The 21026-nt window shown below is 36.1% G+C and overlaps 1 protein-coding gene across 1 annotated transcript in view; it reads left to right on the top strand.

Annotated features, from left to right (window-relative positions):
- The window catches only part of LOC133642253 (Na(+)/H(+) exchange regulatory cofactor NHE-RF1-like), a 102555-nt gene that overhangs the window by 54858 nt on the left and 26671 nt on the right, over window positions 1-21026 (top strand). The window contains exon 2 of the mRNA XM_062036345.1: window positions 16034-16204. Coding sequence (XP_061892329.1) covers window positions 16034-16204 — 171 coding nt within the window. The remainder of the gene's footprint in view (window positions 1-16033; window positions 16205-21026) is intronic.

Raw genomic sequence — 21026 nt, 5'->3', positions numbered from 1 at the left:
GCGACAAAAATGCAACAAACAGTGAAATATGAACGCAAAGGGTACAAAATAAACCCGCCTACAATCTGATATATGTGATATATCACTAAGCTTTAGAACTTTGTTGTGAAAATCTCCTTCCGCGTCTGTGGAAACGCTTCCCGCCCACACTGCTTGGTGCCTCGTCTGAGCTGCTGTGACGTAGATGACCATAGTAACTAATTAAATGACCATAGTAACTAATTAGATAACCTTAGTAACTAATTAGATGACCATAGTAACTAATTAGATGACCATAGTAACTGGTATATCATCCAAAAGCGCAGATTCCAACCATTGAAATACATAGTATAGTTCAAGACTTATGGTCATTAGAAAACATGAGTGCACATAATAATGGCAGCTACATTTTCCTTTTTAAAGATCTAAAAAATTTATTTGGGAATGTCCGGCGGGCCAGATTAAAAAGCTCAACAGGCCGCATGTGGCCCCCGGGCCTTCATTTGCCCAGGTCTGGCTTAAGTTGTTCAACAGTCTCATATTTTAGCCTTCATATTGCACCACACATTTTCAATGTCTGGACTACAGGCAGGCCAGTCTAGTACCCGCACTCTTTTACTCTGAAGCCACGCTGTTGCAACACGTGGCTTGGTATTGTCTTGCTGAAATAAGCAGGGGCGTCCATGATAACAGTGCTTGGATGGCAACATATGTTGCTCCAAAACCGAACCAATGCTGCTTTTTACTGCAATATTTACTAGTTTAGTTTATCAATATGTACATAAGTAATATATACCCACTCCACCTGACAATTAAGGGACAGCGGAGTTCATACTCCAACAGGCTCCTTCAACTTCCTTCCCGCACTGTGCGATTCAAGAACTCCTTCATTCCACACTCCATCCAGCTGTATAATCACTCGCCATACAGCAATAGATGACATCTGCCTATTACCTGACACCTGACATGTTAGCTACTTCTCTTTGTTTATAATGTCTATTTTGTATTTCCTGCTGGACCTACTCTCTATTTTATGCTGCTGCTGTCACATATACTGTACATCAGGGGTCACCAACGCGGTGCCCGCGGGCACCAGGTAGCCCGTAAGGACCAGATGAGTAGCCCGCTGGCCTGTTCTAAAAATAGCTCAAATAGCAGCACTTACCAGTGAGCTGCCTCTATTTTTTAAATTGTATTTATTTACTAGCAAGCTGGTCTCGCTTTGCCCGACATTTTTAATTCTAAGAGAGACAAAACTCAAATAGAATTTGAAAATCCAAGAAAATATTTTAAAGACTTGGTCTTCACTTGTTTAAATAAATTCATTTATTTTTTCACTTTGCTTCTTATAACTTTCAGAAAGACAATTTTAGAGAAAAAAATACAACCTTAAAAATGATTTTAGGATTTTTAAACATTTTTACCTTTTAAATTCCTTCTTCTTCTTTCCTGACAATTTAAATCAATGTTCAAGTAAAAAAATGTTTTTATTGTAAAGAATAATAAATACATTTTAAATTAATTCTTCATTTTAGCTTCTGTTTTTTCGACGAAGAATATTTGTGAAATATTTCTTCAAACTTATTATGATTAAAATTCAAAAAAGTTATTCTGGCGAATCTAGAAAATCTGTAGAATCAAATTTAAATCTTATTTCAAAGTCTTTTGAATTTCTTTTAAAATTTTTGTTCTGGAAAATCTAGAAGAAATAATGATTTGTCTTTGTTAGAAATATAGCTTGGTCCAATTTGTTATATATTTTAACAAAGTGCAGATCGGATTTTAACCTATTTAAAACATGTCAACAAAACTCTAAAATTAATCTTAATCAGGAAAAATTACTAATGATGTTCCATAAATTTTTTTTTAAATTTTGTCAAAAAGATTCAAATTTGCTAGTTTTTCTCTTCTTTTTTTCGGTTGAATTTTGAATTTTAAAGAGTCGAAATTGAAGATAAACTATGTTTCAAAATTTAATTGTCATTTTTTTGGTGTTTTCTCCTCTTTTAAACCGTTCAATGAAGTGTAAATATCATTAATTATTAATAATAACATAGAGTTAAAGGTAAATTGAGCAAATTGGCTATTTCTGGCAATTTATTTAAGTGTGTATCAAACTGGTAGCCCTTCGCAATAATCAGTACCCAAGAAGTAGCTCTTGCTTTCAAAAAGGTTGGTGACCCCTGCTGTATATACTGTAATATTGTACATGGTCACTGGTATATATTGTATATATGTTATAGACATAATATAATATATCTGTAGATATATTATTCTGTACACATATTATGTATATATTCGTATATATGTTCGATTTTTTATCGCTATATTAGTCTATTTATACCTGCATTGTCCTTTCCATCCTTACACTTTCCATCATTGTAACTGAGCTACTGTGTTGAACAATTTCCCTTGTGGATCATTAAAGTTTGCCTAAGTCTAAGTCTAAGTCTATGTAACATATTTAGCCTCGTCCTCCAGTAATAATGCTACTTTAGAAGTAGATTACTATTTTCCATAAAGGAGGTGATTTTTTTTGTCAGACAAAGTGAGTTATTGTTCAAATAACACGTTTCCGTGTGCATGTATTTTGCCTACCTCGCACAAAAAAATGTTGTTACAGTCATTTAACATGCACTTCCCATATTTTTGGCGTTTCTGGGTGTTGTTGATAAATGGCTTTGGCTTTGCATAGTAGAGTTTTAACTTGCACTTACAGATGTAGCGACCAACTGTAGTTACTGACAGTGGTTTTCTGAAGTGTTCCTGAGCCCATGTGGTGATATTCTTTACACGCTGATGTCACTTTTTGATGCAGTACCGCCTGAGGGATAGAAGGTCACAGGCATTCAATGTTGGTTTTCAGCCTTGCCGCCTACGTGCAGTGATTTCTCCAGATACTCTGAACCTTTTGATGATATTACGGAGCGTAGATGGTGAAATCCTTAAATTCCTTGCAATAGCTGCTTGAGAAATGTTGTTCTTCAACAATTTGCTCACGCATTTGTTGACAAAGTGGTGACCCTCGCCCCGTCCTTGTTTGTGAATGACTGAACATTTCATGGAAGCTGCTTTTATACCCAATCATGGCACCCACCTGTTCCCAATTAGCCTGTTCACCTGTGGGATGTTCCAAATAAGTCTTTGATGAGCATTCCTCAACTTTCTCAGTCGTTTTTGCCACTTGTGCCAGCTTTTTTGAAACATGTTGCAGGCATCAAATTCCAAATGAGCTAATATTTGCAAAAAATAACAAAATTTACCAGTTCGAACGTTAAATATCTTGTCTTTGCAGTCTATTCAATTGAATATAAGTTGAAAAGGATTTGTTGTATTCTCTTTTTATTTACCATTTACACAACGTGACAACTTCACTGCTTTTGGGGTTTGTAGTCCTTAGGTGTGGTTGGTATCGGTATCAGTATTGGTATCGGCCCATCTGACTGCTGGATGATCATAAAACCTCCCTAATTATGATTGGACGTTATAAAAGTGCCTTGGAGACAGTAATGTGGTAATAATCCAAAGGTCGTCCATGTAATCTCTGGCTGTGACGTCAGCACACCTTCAAGGAGACACACTTTTTCTCTCCTGGGACTTTTCTCCAAGGCGCTTTGCACAGATGAAAGTGGACTAGCAAAGAGCTACCGATTTGGCATCCATCCTTATCATCCATCCTTGTCATAGCGCTTGTCCGGTGGGGGGGTGGAGCCTATCCCAGCTGCCACCGACTGATGGTAAATCGGTGCGAACGTTTCCTCGCTCGGACACATTTTTCATCTTGGATTGCTGCTAAATGTTGAAAGAAGTGCCGTCAAATGCTTCATTTTATAATCACTGGTTTGAATTGTTATTCATTGCAGTAAAAGTGGGATTTAAATGAACTTTACAATGTTTTTAAACCTTCATGAAGTTTATATATCCTGACACTTTGGACTTGTTGCTGCTTTTTTCCTGTCCATTCCTGTTGCTAGGAGCTCTGATTGTGCACACCTGCCTCTGATTGGTGGTCAGGACACTCGCCTCTTCTTACCTGCATGTCACCTCCTGTCTCTGCGTATCGGGGTCACAACTCTACCATGCCTGACGTCACAATTTGTCCAAAACTACTTGAATACTTTTTACTGCAATATTTATTAGTTTACTTTGTTTTATTATAAACATATTCACTTAAATACTTTTTATAAATATATTTATTAATTTACTTTGTTTTATTATAAGCATATTCACTTACATTTTTTTTACAAATATATTTATTAGTTTACTTTGTTTTATTATAAGCATATTAACTTGAATAATTTTTACTGCAATATTTATTAGTTTTTTTTTTTTTATTATCAGCATATTAACTTCAATACTTTTTATTGCAATATTTATTAGTGTACTTTGTTTTATTATCAGCATATTAACTTCAATACTTTTTATTGCAATATTTATTAGTTTACTTTGTTTTATTATCACCATATTAACTTCAATACTTTTTACTGCAATATTTATTAGTTTACTTTGTTTTGTTATCAACATATTAACTTGAATACTTTTTACTGCAATATTAGTTTAATTTGTTTTATTGTCAACATATTAACTTGAATACATTCACTGCAATGTTTATTGGTTTACTTTGTTTTATTATCACAATATTAAATTGAATACTTTTTACTGCAATATTTATTAGTTGACTTTGTTTTATTATCAGCATATTAACTTGAATACTTTTTACTACAATATTTACTAATTTACTTTGTGTTATTATCAGCATATCAACTTGAATACTGAGCCAACGCTTATTTTTACTGCAATATTTACCAGTTTAGTTTATCAACATGTAACGTGTTTAGCCTCGTCCTCCAGTGATAATGCTACATTAGAAGTAGATTGCTATTTTCCATTTTTTTTGTCAGACAAAGTGAGTTAATTGTTCATATAACACATTTCCTTTACAAGTATCTTGCTTACCTCGCACAAGAAACTGTTGTTGCTGTCATTTAACCTGCACTTCCCATATTTTTGGCGTTTCTGGGTGTTGTTGATAAATGGCTTTCGCTTTACACAGTAGAGTTTTAACCTGCACTTACAGATGTAGCGACCAACTGTAGTTACTGACAGTGGTTTTCTGAAGTGTTCCTTAGCCCATGTGGTGATATCCTTTACACACTGATGTCGCTTTTTGATTCAGTACCGCCTGAGGGATAGAAGGTCACGGGCAGTGATTTCTCCAGATTCTCTGAACCTTTTGATGATATTACGGAGCGTAGATGGTGAAATCCCTAAATTCCTTGCAATAGCTGGTTGAGAAATGTTGTTCTTCAACAATTAGCTCAGGCATTTGTTGACAAAGTGGTGACCCTCGCCCCGTCCTTGTTTGTGAACGACTGAGCATTTCATGGAAGCTGCTTTTATACCCAATCATGGCACCCACCTGTTCCCAATTAGCCTGTTCACCTGTGGGATGTTCCAAATAAGTCTTTGATGAGCATTCCTCAACTTTCTCAGTCGTTTTTGCCACTTGTGCCAGCTTTTTTGAAACATGTTGCAGGCATCAAATTCCAAATGAGCTAATATTTGCAAAGAATAACAAAGTTTCTCAGTGTGAACATGAAATATCTTGTCTTTGCAGTCTATTCAATTGAATATAAGTTAAAAAGGATTTGTTGTATTCTCTTTTTATTTACCATTTACACAACGTGACAACTTCACTGCTTTTGGGGTTTTGTAGTCCTTAGGTGTGGTTGGTATCGGTATCAGTATTGGTATCGGCCCATCTGACTGCTGGATGATCATAAAACCTCCCTAATTATGATTGGACGTTATAAAAGTGCCTTGGAGACAGTAATGTGGTAATAATCCAAAGGTCGTCCATGTAATCTCTGGCTGTGACGTCAGCACACCTTCAAGGAGACACACTTTTTCTCTCCTGGGACTTTTCTCCAAGGCGCTTTGCACAGATGAAAGTGGACTAGCAAAGAGCTACCGATTTGGCATCCATCCTTATCATCCATCCTTATCATCCATCCTTTTCATAGCGCTTGTCCGGTGGGGGGGTGGAGCCTATCCCAGCTGCCACCGACTGATGGTAAATCGATGCTAACGTTTCCTCGCTCGGACACATTTTTCATCTTGGATTGCTGCTAAATGTTGAAAGAAGTGCCGTCAAATGCTTCATTTTATAATCACTTTTTTGAATTGTTATTCATTGCAGTAAAAGTGGGATTTAAATGAACTTTACAATGTTTTTAAACCTTCATGAAGTTTATATATCCTGACACTTTGGACTTGTTGCTGCTTTTTTCCTGTGCATTCCTGTTGCTAGGAGCTCTGATTGTGCACACCTTCCTCTGATTGGTGGTCATGGTGGTCAGGACACTCGCCTCTTCTTACCTGCATGTCACCTCCTGTCTCTGCGTATCGGGGTCACAACTCTACCATGCCTGACGTCACAATTTGTCCAAAACTACTTGAATACTTTTTACTGCAATATTTATTAGTTTACTTTGTTTTATTATAAACATATTCACTTAAATACTTTTTACAAATATATTTATTAGTTTACTTTGTTTTATTATCAGCATATTAACTTGAATACTTTTTACTGCAATATTTACGAGTTTAATTTGTTTTATTATCACCATATTCACTTAAATATTTTTTTACAATTATGTATTAGTTTACTTTGTTTTATTATAAGCATATTAACTTGAATACTTTTTACTGCAATATTTATTAGTTTACTTTGTTTTATTATAAACATATTCACTTAAATATTTTTTTTACAGATATCAATCAATCAATCAATGTTTATTTATATAGCCCTAAATCACAAGTGTCTCAAAGGGCTGTACAAGCCACAACGACATCCTCGGTACAGAGCCCACATACGGGCAAGGAAAAACTCACCCCAGTGGGACGTCGGTGAATGACTATGAGAAACCTTGGAGAGGACCGCATATGTGGGTAACCCCCCCCCCTCTAGGGGAGACCGAAAGCAACGGATGTCGAGTGGGTCTGACATAATATTGTGAAAGTCCAGTCCACAGTGGATCCAACACATCAGCGGGAGTCCAGTCCACAGCGGGGCCAACAGGAAACCATCCCGAGCGGAGACGGGTCAGCAGCGCAGAGATGTCCCCAACCGATGCACAGGCTAGTGGTCCACCCGGGGTCCCGACTCTGGACAGCCAGCACTTCATCCATGGCCACCGGACCTATGCAACTCCCCCTCGCAAGGGACAGGGGAGAAGAGGAGAGAAGAAAAGAAACGGCAGATCAACTGGTCTAAAAAAGGGGGGGTCTATTTAAAGGCTAGATTATACAAATGAGTTTTAAGATGGGACTTAAATGCTTCTACTGAGGTAGCATCTCTAACTGTTACCGGGAGGGCATTCCAGAGTACTGGAGCCCGAATAGAAAACGCTCTATAGCCCGCAGACTTTTTTTTGGCTCTGGGAATCACTAATAAGCCGGAGTTCTTTGAACGCAGATTTCTTGCCGGGACATATGGTACAATACAATCGGCGAGATAGGCTGGAGCTAAACCGTGTAATATTTTATACGTAAGTAGTAAAACCTTAAAGTCGCATCTTAAGTGCACAGGAAGCCAGTGCAAGTGAGCCAGTATAGGCGTAATATGATCAAACTTTCTTGTTTTTGTCAAAAGCCTTGCAGCCGCATTTTGTACCAACTGTAATCTTTTAATGCTAGACATAGGGAGGCCCGAAAATAATACGTTACAGTAATCGAGACGAGACGTAACGAACGCATGAATAATGATCTCAGCGTCGCTAGTGGACAAGATGGAACGAATTTTAGCGATATTACGGAGATGAAAGAAGGCCGTTTTAGTAACACTCTTAATGTGCGACTCAAACGAGAGAGTTGGGTGGAAGATAATACCCAGATTCTTTACCGAGTCTCCTTGTTTAATTGTTTGGTTGTCAAATGTTAAGGTGGTATTATTAAATAGATGTTGGTGTCTAGCAGGACCGATAATCAGCATTTCCGTTTTCTTAGCGTTGAGTTGCAAAAAGTTATCGGACATCCATTGTTTAATTTCATTAAGACACGCCTCCAGCTGACTACAGTCCGGCGTGTTGGTCAGCTTTAGGGGCATGTAGAGTTGAGTGTCATCAGCATAACAGTGAAAGCTAACACCGTACTTGCGTATGATGTCACCCAGCGGCAGCATGTAAATACTAAAGAGTGCAGGGCCAAGAACCGAACCCTGGGGAACTCCGCACGTTACCTTGACATAGTCCGAGGTCACATTGTTATGGGAGACGCACTGCATCCTGTCAGTAAGATAAGAGTTAAACCAAGACAAGGCTAAGTCTGACATACCAATACGCGTTTTGATACGCTCTGATAAAATATTATGATCAACAGTATCGAAAGCGGCGCTAAGATCAAGAAGCAGCAACATAGATGACGCATCAGAATCCATCGTTAGCAATAGATCATTAGTCATTTTTGCGAGGGCTGTCTCCGTAGAGTGATTTGCCCTGAAACCGGATTGAAAAGGTTCACAGAGATTGTTAGTCACTAAGTGTTCATTTAGCTGCTGTGCGACAGTTTTTTCGAGAATTTTGGAAATAAACGGAAGGTGGGAGACCGGTCGGTAGTTCACCATGAGGTCAGGATCGAGGTTAGGTCTTTTGAGCAGAGGATGAATAACCGCTTTTTTGAATGCTAGGGGAACAGTGCCGGAGGAAAGTGATAAGTTTATAATATTTAACACTGATGGACCTAATAATACAAACAGTTCCTTGATAAGTTTCCCAGGAAGTGGGTCAAGTAAACATGTTGTTTGTTTTATCCCACTTACACGCTGTAATAATTCCTCTAATGTTATTTCATCAAAAATAGAGAGACTATTTTGGAGGGCAGTGTCCGTCGTATATACAGTCGTATTTGTGTTAATAGAGCCCAGTTGTAGCTGGGATGCATTGTCTTTAATCTCTTTTCTAATGAGTTCAATTTTCTTATTAAAGAAATTCATAAAATCATCTGCCGAGTGGGTGGAGCTACTGGGAGGAGTCCCTTGTTGGGTTAGCGATGCTACTGTACTAAACAGAAATTTAGGATCGTTTTTGTTGAGGCGGATGAGATTTGAGTAGTATTTAGCTTTAGCTAAGGTAAGCATGCGTTTATAAGTTATTAAACTATCACTCCATGCTTGATGGAAAACCTCAAGTTTAGTCGCGCGCCATTTGCGTTCCAGTTTTCTACATGATAATTTATGAGCTCTAATTTCTTCTGTAAACCATGGGGTGCGCCTTTTAGGGGCCCTTTTTTGCTTTAGCGGTGCTATACTATCAATAATTTCGCGCAAGGCATCGTCAAAGTTGTTAGTGAGTTTATCAATAGAGCCGACATAATTTGGGAATGGTGCTATTACCGAAGGCAGTAGGTCAGCAAGAGTCATCGTTGTGGCAGCATTAATGTTGCGGCCGCTATAGCAGTTATTATTATTATTAGCTTGTTGACAAAGAGTCAAAACTTCAAATTTTATAAGGTAATGATCGGACATTACTTTAGTATATGGAAGTATCATAACTTTGGAGGTGGTGACACCCCTGACAAGCACTAGATCTATTGTATTACCGTTGCGATGCGTGGGTTCATGTATTATTTGTGTAAGACCACAGCTATCAATTATGGTTTGGAGCGCCACGCACTGAGGGTCCGATGGGGTATTCATATGGATATTAAAGTCTCCCATTATGATTATATTGTCGGCGTGCGTCACTAGATCAGCAACGAACTCTGAGAATTCACTGATAAAGTCCGAATAGGGCCCAGGGGGGCGGTAGATAACAGCCAGGTCGAGAGGTAGCGGTGTGACAGACCTCATAGTAAGCACCTCAAACGATTTATATTTGTTATTTAGGTTAGGGGTAAGGTTGAAATTTTCATTGTATATTAGTGCGACACCCCCTCCCCTTTTAAGAGGGCGGGCAACATGCGCATTCGTATAGTTAGGAGGAGATGCCTCATTGAGCGCAAAAAATTCGTCCGGTTTGAGCCAGGTTTCGCTAAGACCAATGACGTTAAGATTGTTGTCTCTAATGACCTCATTAACCAATAACGCCTTGGGAGACAATGATCTTATGTTTAAAAAGCCCATATTATAGGTATTGGGCTGTTTTGACGAGTTTTTGTTAAGATTATCCGTAGTGGCAATATTAACAATGTTGCGTTTATTATGCGTAGTGCACTTTAAATAGTTTCGACCATATCTAGGAATTGATATGACGGGAATTTTCAGATTGTTTGCTTGGTGCTGCAATAGACTGGACATATCATAATTTGCCACCTCAGTAGAATGCATGTCCACCTCTGACACAGACACAACAGAAAAAACATTATGTGAATTGTGTATTATTCTAAGAGAATTGCTATGCGTACATGGATTATCCAGCCTGGCGCTGGCTAGTTCTAGCTTAACTGACTCCTCACCCGGACTAACAGACATTGTAATTGCCTGTGACCGGGCTTGCTCTAGTGTAGTCAGTCAAGTGAGACTTAAATAGTAGTCTATGTTTCTAGACAGGATGATGGCGCCTTCCTGGTTAGGGTGAAGGCCGTCTCTCATCAGCAAGCCTGGTTTGCCCCAGAAAGAGGGCCAGTTATCAATAAACGTTAGTCCCTGCTGCCTACAGTAGCTAGCCAACCACTTGTTAAGCGAGACTAATCTGCTATATCTGTCATCATTGCCTCTCGCAGGCAGGGGGCCAGAGACAATTACTCGATGCCTGGACATCTTTCTGGCGAGATCACAAGTCCTGGCTATGTTTCTCTTTGTAATCTCTGACTGTCTCATTCTAGTGTCATTGGAGCCAACGTGTACAACTATATTCGCATAATTAGTGGTGCGATTAGCCTGTCGTACGTGTTTACTAGGCCTGTTGCGAGTTAGCTCCCTAAGATTAGCTTCAATGTCAGGTGCTCTGGCCCCGGGGATACACTTTACTGTGGCTGGTTTGCTAAGCTTTATGTTTCGGGTGATGGAGTCCCCTATGACTAAGGTGTGGTGCCCGGTAGACTGGGGTGTAGGACTAGCTAAAGAGCTAAATCTATTATGCGTCTCAACCGGTACACCGTAGCTTGTAGGCCGCTTAGGACTGCTACAAGCTGGGCTAGTTAGCTCGCTACAGCTAACGCTAGCAGATGTGTCCGCAACATCTAAAGTTACGACATTACTCTGCTCTAACTGGCGGACACGGCCCTCTAGCAGAGCCAACCTCTCCGTGAGTATGGTGCAAGACGCGCAGGAAGCCATTACTCACAGTGTTTTCTGTCACCGAGTGAAGTTCCTGCTGTCCTCAGGGAAGTGGTCGCGGTCTGTGGGAGTAGCTTCTTACTGACCGGCGCTGCCTTTCTCCGCGCTAGCTTAGCAGCTAGCTAGCTGAGGAAAGGGTGGTGGGACAGAGATCGGGTGATTTGCAAGTTAAATAGTACCACTAAAAATGTTTGAGAAGTGATAAAGAAAGCTGTAGAATATGTGTTAGTTTACTTTGTTTTATTATCAGCATATTAACTTGAATAGTTTTTACTGCAATATTTATTAGTTTACTTTGTTTTATTATCAGCATATTAACTTGAATAGTTTTTACTGCAATATTTATTAGTTTACTTTGTTTTATTATAAACATATTCACTTAAATATTTTTTTTACAGATATGTGTTAGTTTACTTTGTTTTATTATCAACATATTAACTTGAATAGTTTTTACTGCAATATTTATTAGTTTACTTTGTTTTATTATCAGCATATTAACTTCAATACTTTTTACTGCAATATTTATTAGTTTACTTTGTTTTGTTATCAACATATTAACTTGAATACTTTTTACTGCAATATTTATTAGTTTAATTTGTTTTATTGTCAACATATTCACTTAAATATTTTTTTACAAATATGTTTTAGTTTACTTCGTTTTATTATTAGCATATTAACTTGAATACTTTTTACTGCAATATTTATTAGTTTACTTTGTTTTATTATCACCATATTCACTTGAATACTTTTTTTTACTGCAATATTTATTAGTTTACTTTGTTTTGTTATCAACATATTAACTTGAATACTTTTTACTGCAATATTTATTAGTTTAATTTGTTTTATTATCACCATGTAAACTTGAATACTTTTTACTGCAATATTTATTAGTTGACTTTGCTTTACTATCAGCATATTAACTTGAATACTTTTTACTACAATATTTACTAATTTACTTTGTGTTATTATCAGCATATTAACTTGAATACTGAGCCAATGCTTTTTTTTACTGCAATATTTACCAGTTTAGTTTATCAACATGTAACGTGTTTAGCCTCGTCCTCCAGTGATAATGCTACATTAGAATTAGATTGCTATTTTCCATTTTTTTGTCAGACAAAGTGAGTTGATTGTTCATATAACACATTTCCTTTACAAGTATCTTGCTTACCTCGCACGAGAAACTGTTGTTGCTGTCATTTAACCTGCACCTCCCATATTTTTGGCGTTTCTGGGTGTTGTTGATAAATGGCTTTCGCTTTACACAGTAGAGTTTTAACCTGCACTTACAGATGTAGCGACCAACTGTAGTTACTGACAGTGGTTTTCTGAAGTGTTCCTTAGCCCATGTGGTGATATCCTTTACACACTGATGTCGCTTTTTGATTCAGTACCGCCTGAGGGATAGAAGGTCACGGGCAGTGATTTCTCCAGATTCTCTGAACTTTTGATGATATTACGGAGCGTAGATGGTGAAATCCCTAAATTCCTTGCAATAGCTGCTTGAGAAAAGTTGTTCTTCAACAATTTGCTCAGGCATTTGTTGACAAAGTGGTGACCCTCGCCCCGTCCTTGTTTGTGAACGACTGAGCATTTCATGGAAGCTGCTTTTATACCCAATCATGGCACCCACCTGTTCCCAATTAGCCTGTTCACCTGTGGGATGTTCCAAATAAGTGTTTGATGAGCATTCCTCAACTTTCTCAGTCTTTTTTGCCACTTGTGCCAGCTTTTTTGAAACATGTTGCAGGCATCAAATTCCAAATGAGCTAATATTTGCAAAAAATAACAAAATTTACCAGTTCGAACGTTAAATATCTTGTCTTTGCAGTCTATTGAATTTGCAAATCATTTTATTCTCTTTTTATTTACCATTTACACAACCTGACAACTTCACTGCTTTTGGGGTTTTGTAGTCCTTAGGTGTGGTTGGTATCGGTATCAGTATTGGTATCGGCCCATCTGACTGCTGGATGATCATAAAACCTCCCTAATTATGATTGGACGTTATAAAAGTGCCTTGGAGACAGTAATGTGGTAATAATCCAAAGGTCGTCCATGTAATCTCTGGCTGTGACGTCAGCACACCTTCAAGGAGACACACTTTTTCTCTCCTGGGACTTTTCTCCAAGGCGCTTTGCACAGATGAAAGTGGACTAGCAAAGAGCTACCGATTTGGCATCCATCCTTATCATCCATCCTTATCATCCATCCTTTTCATAGCGCTTGTCCGGTGGGGGGGTGGAGCCTATCCCAGCTGCCACCGACTGATGGTAAATCGATGCTAACGTTTCCTCGCTCGGACACATTTTTCATCTTGGATTGCTGCTAAATGTTGAAAGAAGTGCCGTCAAATGCTTCATTTTATAATCACTTTTTTGAATTGTTATTCATTGCAGTAAAAGTGGAATTTAAATGAACTTTACAAGGTTTTTAACCTTCATGAAGTTTATATATCCTGACACTTTGGACTTGTTGCTGCTTTTTTCTCTCCATTCTTGTTGGTAGGAGCTCTGATTGTGCACACCTGCCTCTGATTGGTGGTCATGGTGGTCAGGACACTTGCCTCTTCTTACCTGCATGTCACCTCCTGTCTCTGCGTATCGGGGTCACAACTCTACCATGCCTGACGTCACAATTTGTCCAAAACTAATTGAATACTTTTTACTGCAATATTTATTAGTTTACTTTGTTTTATTATAAACATATTCACTTAAATATTTTTTTACAAATATGTATTAGTTTATTTTGTTTTATTATCACCATATTCACGTAAATATTTTTTTACAATTATGTATTAGTTTACTTTGTTTTATTATCACCATATTAACTTGAATACTTTTTACTGCAATATTTATTAGTTTACTTTGTTTTATTATCAGTATATTAACTTCAATACTTTTTACTGCAATATTTATTAGTGTACTTTGTTTTTGTTATCAACATATTAACTTGAATACTTTTTACTGCAATATTTATTAGTTTAATTTGTTTTATTGTCAACATATTAACTTGAATACTTTTTACTGCAATATTTATTAGTTTACTTTGTTTTATTATCAGCATATTAACTTGAATACTTTTTACTGCAATATTTATGAGTTTACTTTGTTTTATTATCACCATATTCACTTAAATATTTTTTTACAATTATGTATTAGTTTACTTTGTTTTATTATTAGCATATTAACTTCAATACTTTTTACTGCAATATTTATTAGTTTACTTTGTTTTATTATAAGCATATTAACTTGAATACTTTTAACTACAATATTTACTAATTTACTTTGTGTTATTATCAGCATATTAACTTGAATACTGAGCCAATGCTTATTTTTACTGCAATATTTACCAGTTTAGTTTATCAACATGTAACGTGTTTAGCCCCGTCCTCCAGTGATAATGCTACGTTAGAATTAGATTGCTATTTTCCATTTTTTTGTCAGACAAAGTGAGTTAATTGTTCATATAACACATTTCCTTTACAAGTATCTTGCTTACCTCGCACAAGAAACTGTTGTTGCTGTCATTTAACCTGCACCTCCCATATTTTTTGGCGTTTCTGGGTGTTGTCGATAAATGTCTTTCGCTTTGCACAGTAGAGTTTTAACCTGCACTTACAGATAAGGTGTTCCTGAGCCCATGTGGTGATATCCTTTACACACGGATGTCGCTTTTTGATGCAGTACCGCCTGAGGGATAGAAGGTCACGGGCATTCAATGTTGGTTTTCGGCCTTGCCGCCTACGTGCAGTGATTTCTCCAGATTGTCTGAACCTTTTGATGATATTACGGAGCGTAGATGGTGAAATCCCTAAATTCCTTGTTGAGAATTGTTGTTCTTCAACAATTTGCTCAGGCATTTGTTGACAAAGTGGTGACCCTCGCCCCGTCCTTGTTTGTGAACGACTGAGCATTTCATGGAAGCTGCTTTTATACCCAATCATGGCACCCACCTGTTCCCAATTAGCCTGTTCACCTGTGGGATGTTCCAAATAAGTCTTTGACGAGCATTCCTCAACTTTCTCAGTCCTTTTTGCCACTTGTGCCAGCTTTTTTGAAACATGTTGCAGGCATCACATTCCAAATGAGCTAATATTTGCAAAAAATAACAAAGTTTTCCAGTTCCAACGTCAAGTATCTTGTCTTTGCAGTCTATTCAATTGAATATAAGTTGAAAAATATTTGCTAATCATTGTATTTTGTTTTTATTTACCATTTACACAACGTGACAACTTCACTGCTTTTGGGGTTTGTAGGACCATGAGGTGCTGCTCACTAACTGAGCTTGGTCATGAAAGCTTCAGTTTATCATCACAGCCCGTCTTGTGTACGCATTTCCGAGCACCCGAGTCATGTTTCTTCTTAATAGAAGGTCCTAGTTTGGGAAGAAGGCTCGGACGGACCAGACTGGGTCAGAGTGCCAAAGATCATCCTGACCTTGGTCTGGCGCGCTCCAGGACCGCTTTGATGCCAAATCCGTGAAGGTCTAAAACCAGAAAGCTGGTCGTCCGTCCTGCGGAAGGGAGGTGGTGGGATTCAGGACTTCTTTCCTGGAGGGCCACACCCCTTCCTGCCATCTCGTAGCGGGTCTAGGACGAGGGCAGGCGGTCAAGGGTCGGATTCCATTGTCCTCGTTGGCTCCTGGAAGACGATGGCGGAAGTGCTTCCTTCCTCGAATGCCTCCAACCTCTAGTCCTCCGCCCCCATGGTGGAGAGTCCGCAGCCCCGTCCCCGAGGAAAGATGGACGGGCGTCTCAAACCTCTTCTCTGCTTGCAGGAGCCGAGTCCCGAGCGGCGGCCACGTCTCTGCGTGATCCGGCGGGAGGCCGGCGGCTACGGCTTCAACCTGCACAGTGAGCGGGCGCGGCCGGGCCAGTACATCCGAGCCGTGGACAAGGACTCCCCCGCCGAGAAGGCAGGCCTGCTGCCCAAAGACAGGATAGTCCAGGTACTTCAGCACCAGGCCAGGGGCGGGTCAAGAATACTTCAATACCCACAAGTACTTTTCAATTCTCTTTAGACTATTCCACTGGGGGGCCCGGGGCCCCAGGGTTGAAACTATGAGTTCAGTTCCAAACTTTTTTTCTGCACATTCCTGAAAACGCTACAATGCTCCTGTGTTTCTTAACCATAGGGCCGGCCCTTTGTTGGGCCCCTAAAATATATGTTGCAGTACTCAGTTGTAATACACTTTTCCACTACTTGTGGCAGTAATGACAACATCAAACAAACAGAGATAAAGTCATAAGGAAGTTTCTTCTGCGCAAAAAATATGATTAAAGTAGTGAAGATGTATTTTCATTTGCATTTTAATTTATTATTTATTGACAGTTTAGTTAAGAAACATATTTATTATTATTTATTAATTTTGTGAGAATTGATTATTTCAACGCTGCATAATTGTATGTACATATACATATATATATATATATATATATATATATATACACATATATATACACATATATATATATATTATATATATATACATTCACATATATATATATATATATATACACATATATACATATATATATACATTCACACATATATATATATATATATATATACATTCACACATATATATATATACTGTATATATACACATATATATACATATATATATATACATTCACACATATATACAGTATATGTATATATATATATACACACATTCACATATATATATACATACACACACTATATATATATGTATATACACATTCACACACATTTATATATATATAAATATATATTTGGGCTGCAACAATTAATCGATTAAATCGATTGAAATCGATTATAAAAATAGTTGGCGATTAATTTAGTCATCGATTTGTTGGATCCATGCTTTTTAACTTTTTTTATTTTTATAAACCTTTATTTATAAACTGCAACATGTACAAACAGCTGAGAAACAATAATCAAAATAAGTATGGTGCCAGTATGCTGTTTTTTTTCAATAAAATACTGGAAAGGATAGAAATGTAGTTTGTCTCTTTTAGCCGATTATTAACCGATTAATCGAAGTAATAATCGACAGATTAATTGATTATCAAATTAATCGTTAGTTGCAGCCCTAATATATATATATATATATATATATACACACATTCACACACACATATATATGTATATATATATATATATATATATATATATATATATATATATATATATATATATATATATATATATATATATATATATATATATATATATATATATATATATATATATATATATATATACATATATATATATATATATATATATACATATATATATATACACACACATATATATCTATATGTATATATATATATATATATATATATATATATATATATATATATATACATATATATATATACACACACATATATATCTATATATATATATATATATATATATATATATATATATATATATATATATATATATATATATATATATATATATATATATATATTTATTACTCATTTATTTTATTGATTTTAAGACAACATAATTGTACGTAAAGTAAGATGCTACGCCAGGGATGCCCACACACTGACAAATCAAAGCATGCGGTGGCCATTTTGGTAGTTTTCACCTTCAAAACCAGTACAATATATACGTTTTTCTTTCAAAGAAATAGAAAATGCAAATTTGGTAGAAATTTCCTGTGAATGTTGACGAGCCAAAGCCGAAGTGAATTGCTAACAGTTAGCACGCTGGCCAGATAGCGTCAGGTAACAAAATTGGCTAAAAAAAAGAAAAAAGTTGGCATTCTGACAGTATTATGCTAACATGCTAATAATACCCCGTCACAGTTAGCATTAGTGAAATACCAAAATACATGACATTGAGTATACATGTATACTTGCTAAATTAGCTAAACAAGCTAGTATTCTAATGTTTGCATCTAACTATAACAAGTACCAAAATGTATTGCTCTGCCATGTATACCTAAAAATGTATTCAAAAAGTTAGCATGCTAATTTTAGCATACATCAAGTATATGACTCAGGTTTATACCTACAAAAAATTTTATTAAAAAAGCTATTTTATTAACCTTAGCACGCTAACAGGTAGCATTCATTAAGTAACAAAATATTAAACGCTGAGCTGTTTACCTGATAAATTAGCTCAAAAAGCTAGCATTCTAATGTTGGTATGTAAAAACTACTGACTAAAGTACTCTGCAATGTATACCTGAAACATTTTTCTTTTAAAAAGTTAGCATGTCAATGTTACCTTACATCAAGTACCAAAATATGACCCTGGTTCATACCTATAAAAATGTGCTAAAAAAACTAGCCTATTAACGTTACCTGCTAAATTAGCTGAAACAGCTAGCATTCTAATGTTGGCATGCTTAAATACTAACTGTAACATTCGTCAAGTAGCAAAATATATTACTCTGCCATCTATACCTGAAACGTTTTAAAAGTTAGCATGTTAACGCTAGCATACATCTAGTACCAAAATGTTACTCTGGTTTGTACCTATAAAAACTAGCTAAAAATAACTAGCCTACTGACGTTAGCATGCTAACAGGTAGCATTCGTTAAGCAACAAAATATTAGACGCTGAGGTGAATAAGAAAAAGTTACCATGCTAATATTAGAATGCTAACAATTGTGTTGCTGGTTGTTAAAAAATGAGAGCTTTGGACACCCATGTTCTACGCCAAATTGTTTTATGTATTTTAGGCTAATTTGACTCATTTTTTGTACTTCAAGACGTTGCTGTCCATGACGCTCTGTTTGTAGGACGCTCTGTTTGTAGGACACTCCTTGTCAACGGGCGTCCATCCAAGTAGTCTTGCTGTCCAAGTACACGACAAGCAAGGTTTTAGATACGTAAGAAAGTAATAATGAGTGAGGGAAAAGTAAAGGACACATCCAAAGTGAGTCACCCCAGTTCTGAGGGGCGTGGTCTCCTTCTGATGTTTACTTGGAGTCTTTAGGAACACTTCCTTGACGTTTAGTTCATATAAAACATGTCAAATGTAAAACATTAGCTCACTGCTCCTAAATTATTTTGTTACCCAGGAAGACAAAAACATGTAACCTTCCTCATATTAACATAGATTAATCACGTATGAACTTAGATTAATCATGTATTTACATAGATTAATCACATATTAACATAGATTAATCAGGTATTAACATAGGTTAATCACATATTAACATAGATTAATCAGGTATTAACATAGGTTAATCACATATTAACATAGATTAATCAGGTATTAACATAGGTTAATCACATATTAATTTAGATTAATTCCATATTAACTTGGATGAATCACGTATTAACATACATTAATCACGTATTAACATATATTAATCCAGTATTAACATATATTAATCATGTATTAACATAGATAATCATATATTAACATAGATTAATCAGGTATTAATTTAAATGAATCCCGTTTTAACATAGATTAATCACATATTAACATAGATTAATCATGTATTAACTTAAATTAATTCCGTATTAACTTGGATGAATCACGTATTAACATAGCTTAATCATGTATTGACATTCATTAATCAGTTATTAATATAGATTAATCACATATTAACATAGATTAATCGGGTATTAAGTTAGATTGGGGCGGTATAGCTCGGTTGGTAGAGTGGCCGTGCCATCAACCTGAGGGTTGCAGGTTCGATCCCCGCTTCCGCCATCCTAGTCACTGCCGTTGTGTCCTTGGGCAAGACACTTTACCCACCTGCTCCCAGTGCCACCCACACTGGTTTAAATGTAACTTAGATATTGGGTTTTCACTATGTAAAGCGCTTTGAGTCACTAGAGAAAAGCGCTATATAAATATAATTCACTTCACTTCACTTCATTAATCACTTATTAACATTGATTAATCATGTATTAACATAGATTAATCACATATTAACATAGATTAATCACGTATTAATTTAGAATAATTCCTCACTAACTTGGATGAATCACGTATTAACATTGATTAATCAGGTATTAACATAGATTAATCAGGTATTAATTTAGATTAATCACGTATTAACATAGAATAATCACATATTAACAAAGATTAATCACCTATTAACATAGATTAATCACGTATTAATTTAGATTAATTCCGTATTAACTTGGATGAATCATGTATTAACATAGATTACTCAGGTATTAACATCGATTAATCAGGTATTAACATAGATTAATCACATATTAACATAGATTAATCAGGTATTAATTTAGATTAATCACCGATTAACATAGATTAATCACATATTAACATAGATTAATCACGTATTAATTTAGATTGATTCCGTATTAACTTGGATGAATCACGTATTAACATAGATTAATGACATATTAACATTGATTAATCAGGTATTAACATAGATTAAACACATTAACATAGATTAAACGGGTATTAATTTAGTTGAATCACGTATTAACATAGATTAATCACGTAATAACATAGATGAATTCCATATTAACTTGAATGAAGCACGTATTAACATTGATTAATCAGGTATTAACATAGATTAATCACGTATTAACATAGATTAATCAGGTATTAACATAGATTAAACACATATTAACATAGATTAAATAGGTATTAACTTAGTTTAATCACCTATTAACATAAATTAATCACGTATTAACATAGATTAATCACGTAATAACAGATGAATTCCATATTAACTTGGATGAATCACGTATTAACATTGATTAATCAGGTATTAACATAGATTAATTCCATATTAACATAGATTAATCACGTATTAACATTGATTAAT

This window comes from Entelurus aequoreus, linkage group LG25 (genome assembly GCF_033978785.1).
Source record: "Entelurus aequoreus isolate RoL-2023_Sb linkage group LG25, RoL_Eaeq_v1.1, whole genome shotgun sequence".
Classification (NCBI taxonomy): Eukaryota; Metazoa; Chordata; class Actinopteri; order Syngnathiformes; family Syngnathidae; genus Entelurus; species Entelurus aequoreus.
Note: the sequence above shows the minus strand (reverse complement) of the source record. Positions and strands in the feature narration are given on the sequence as shown.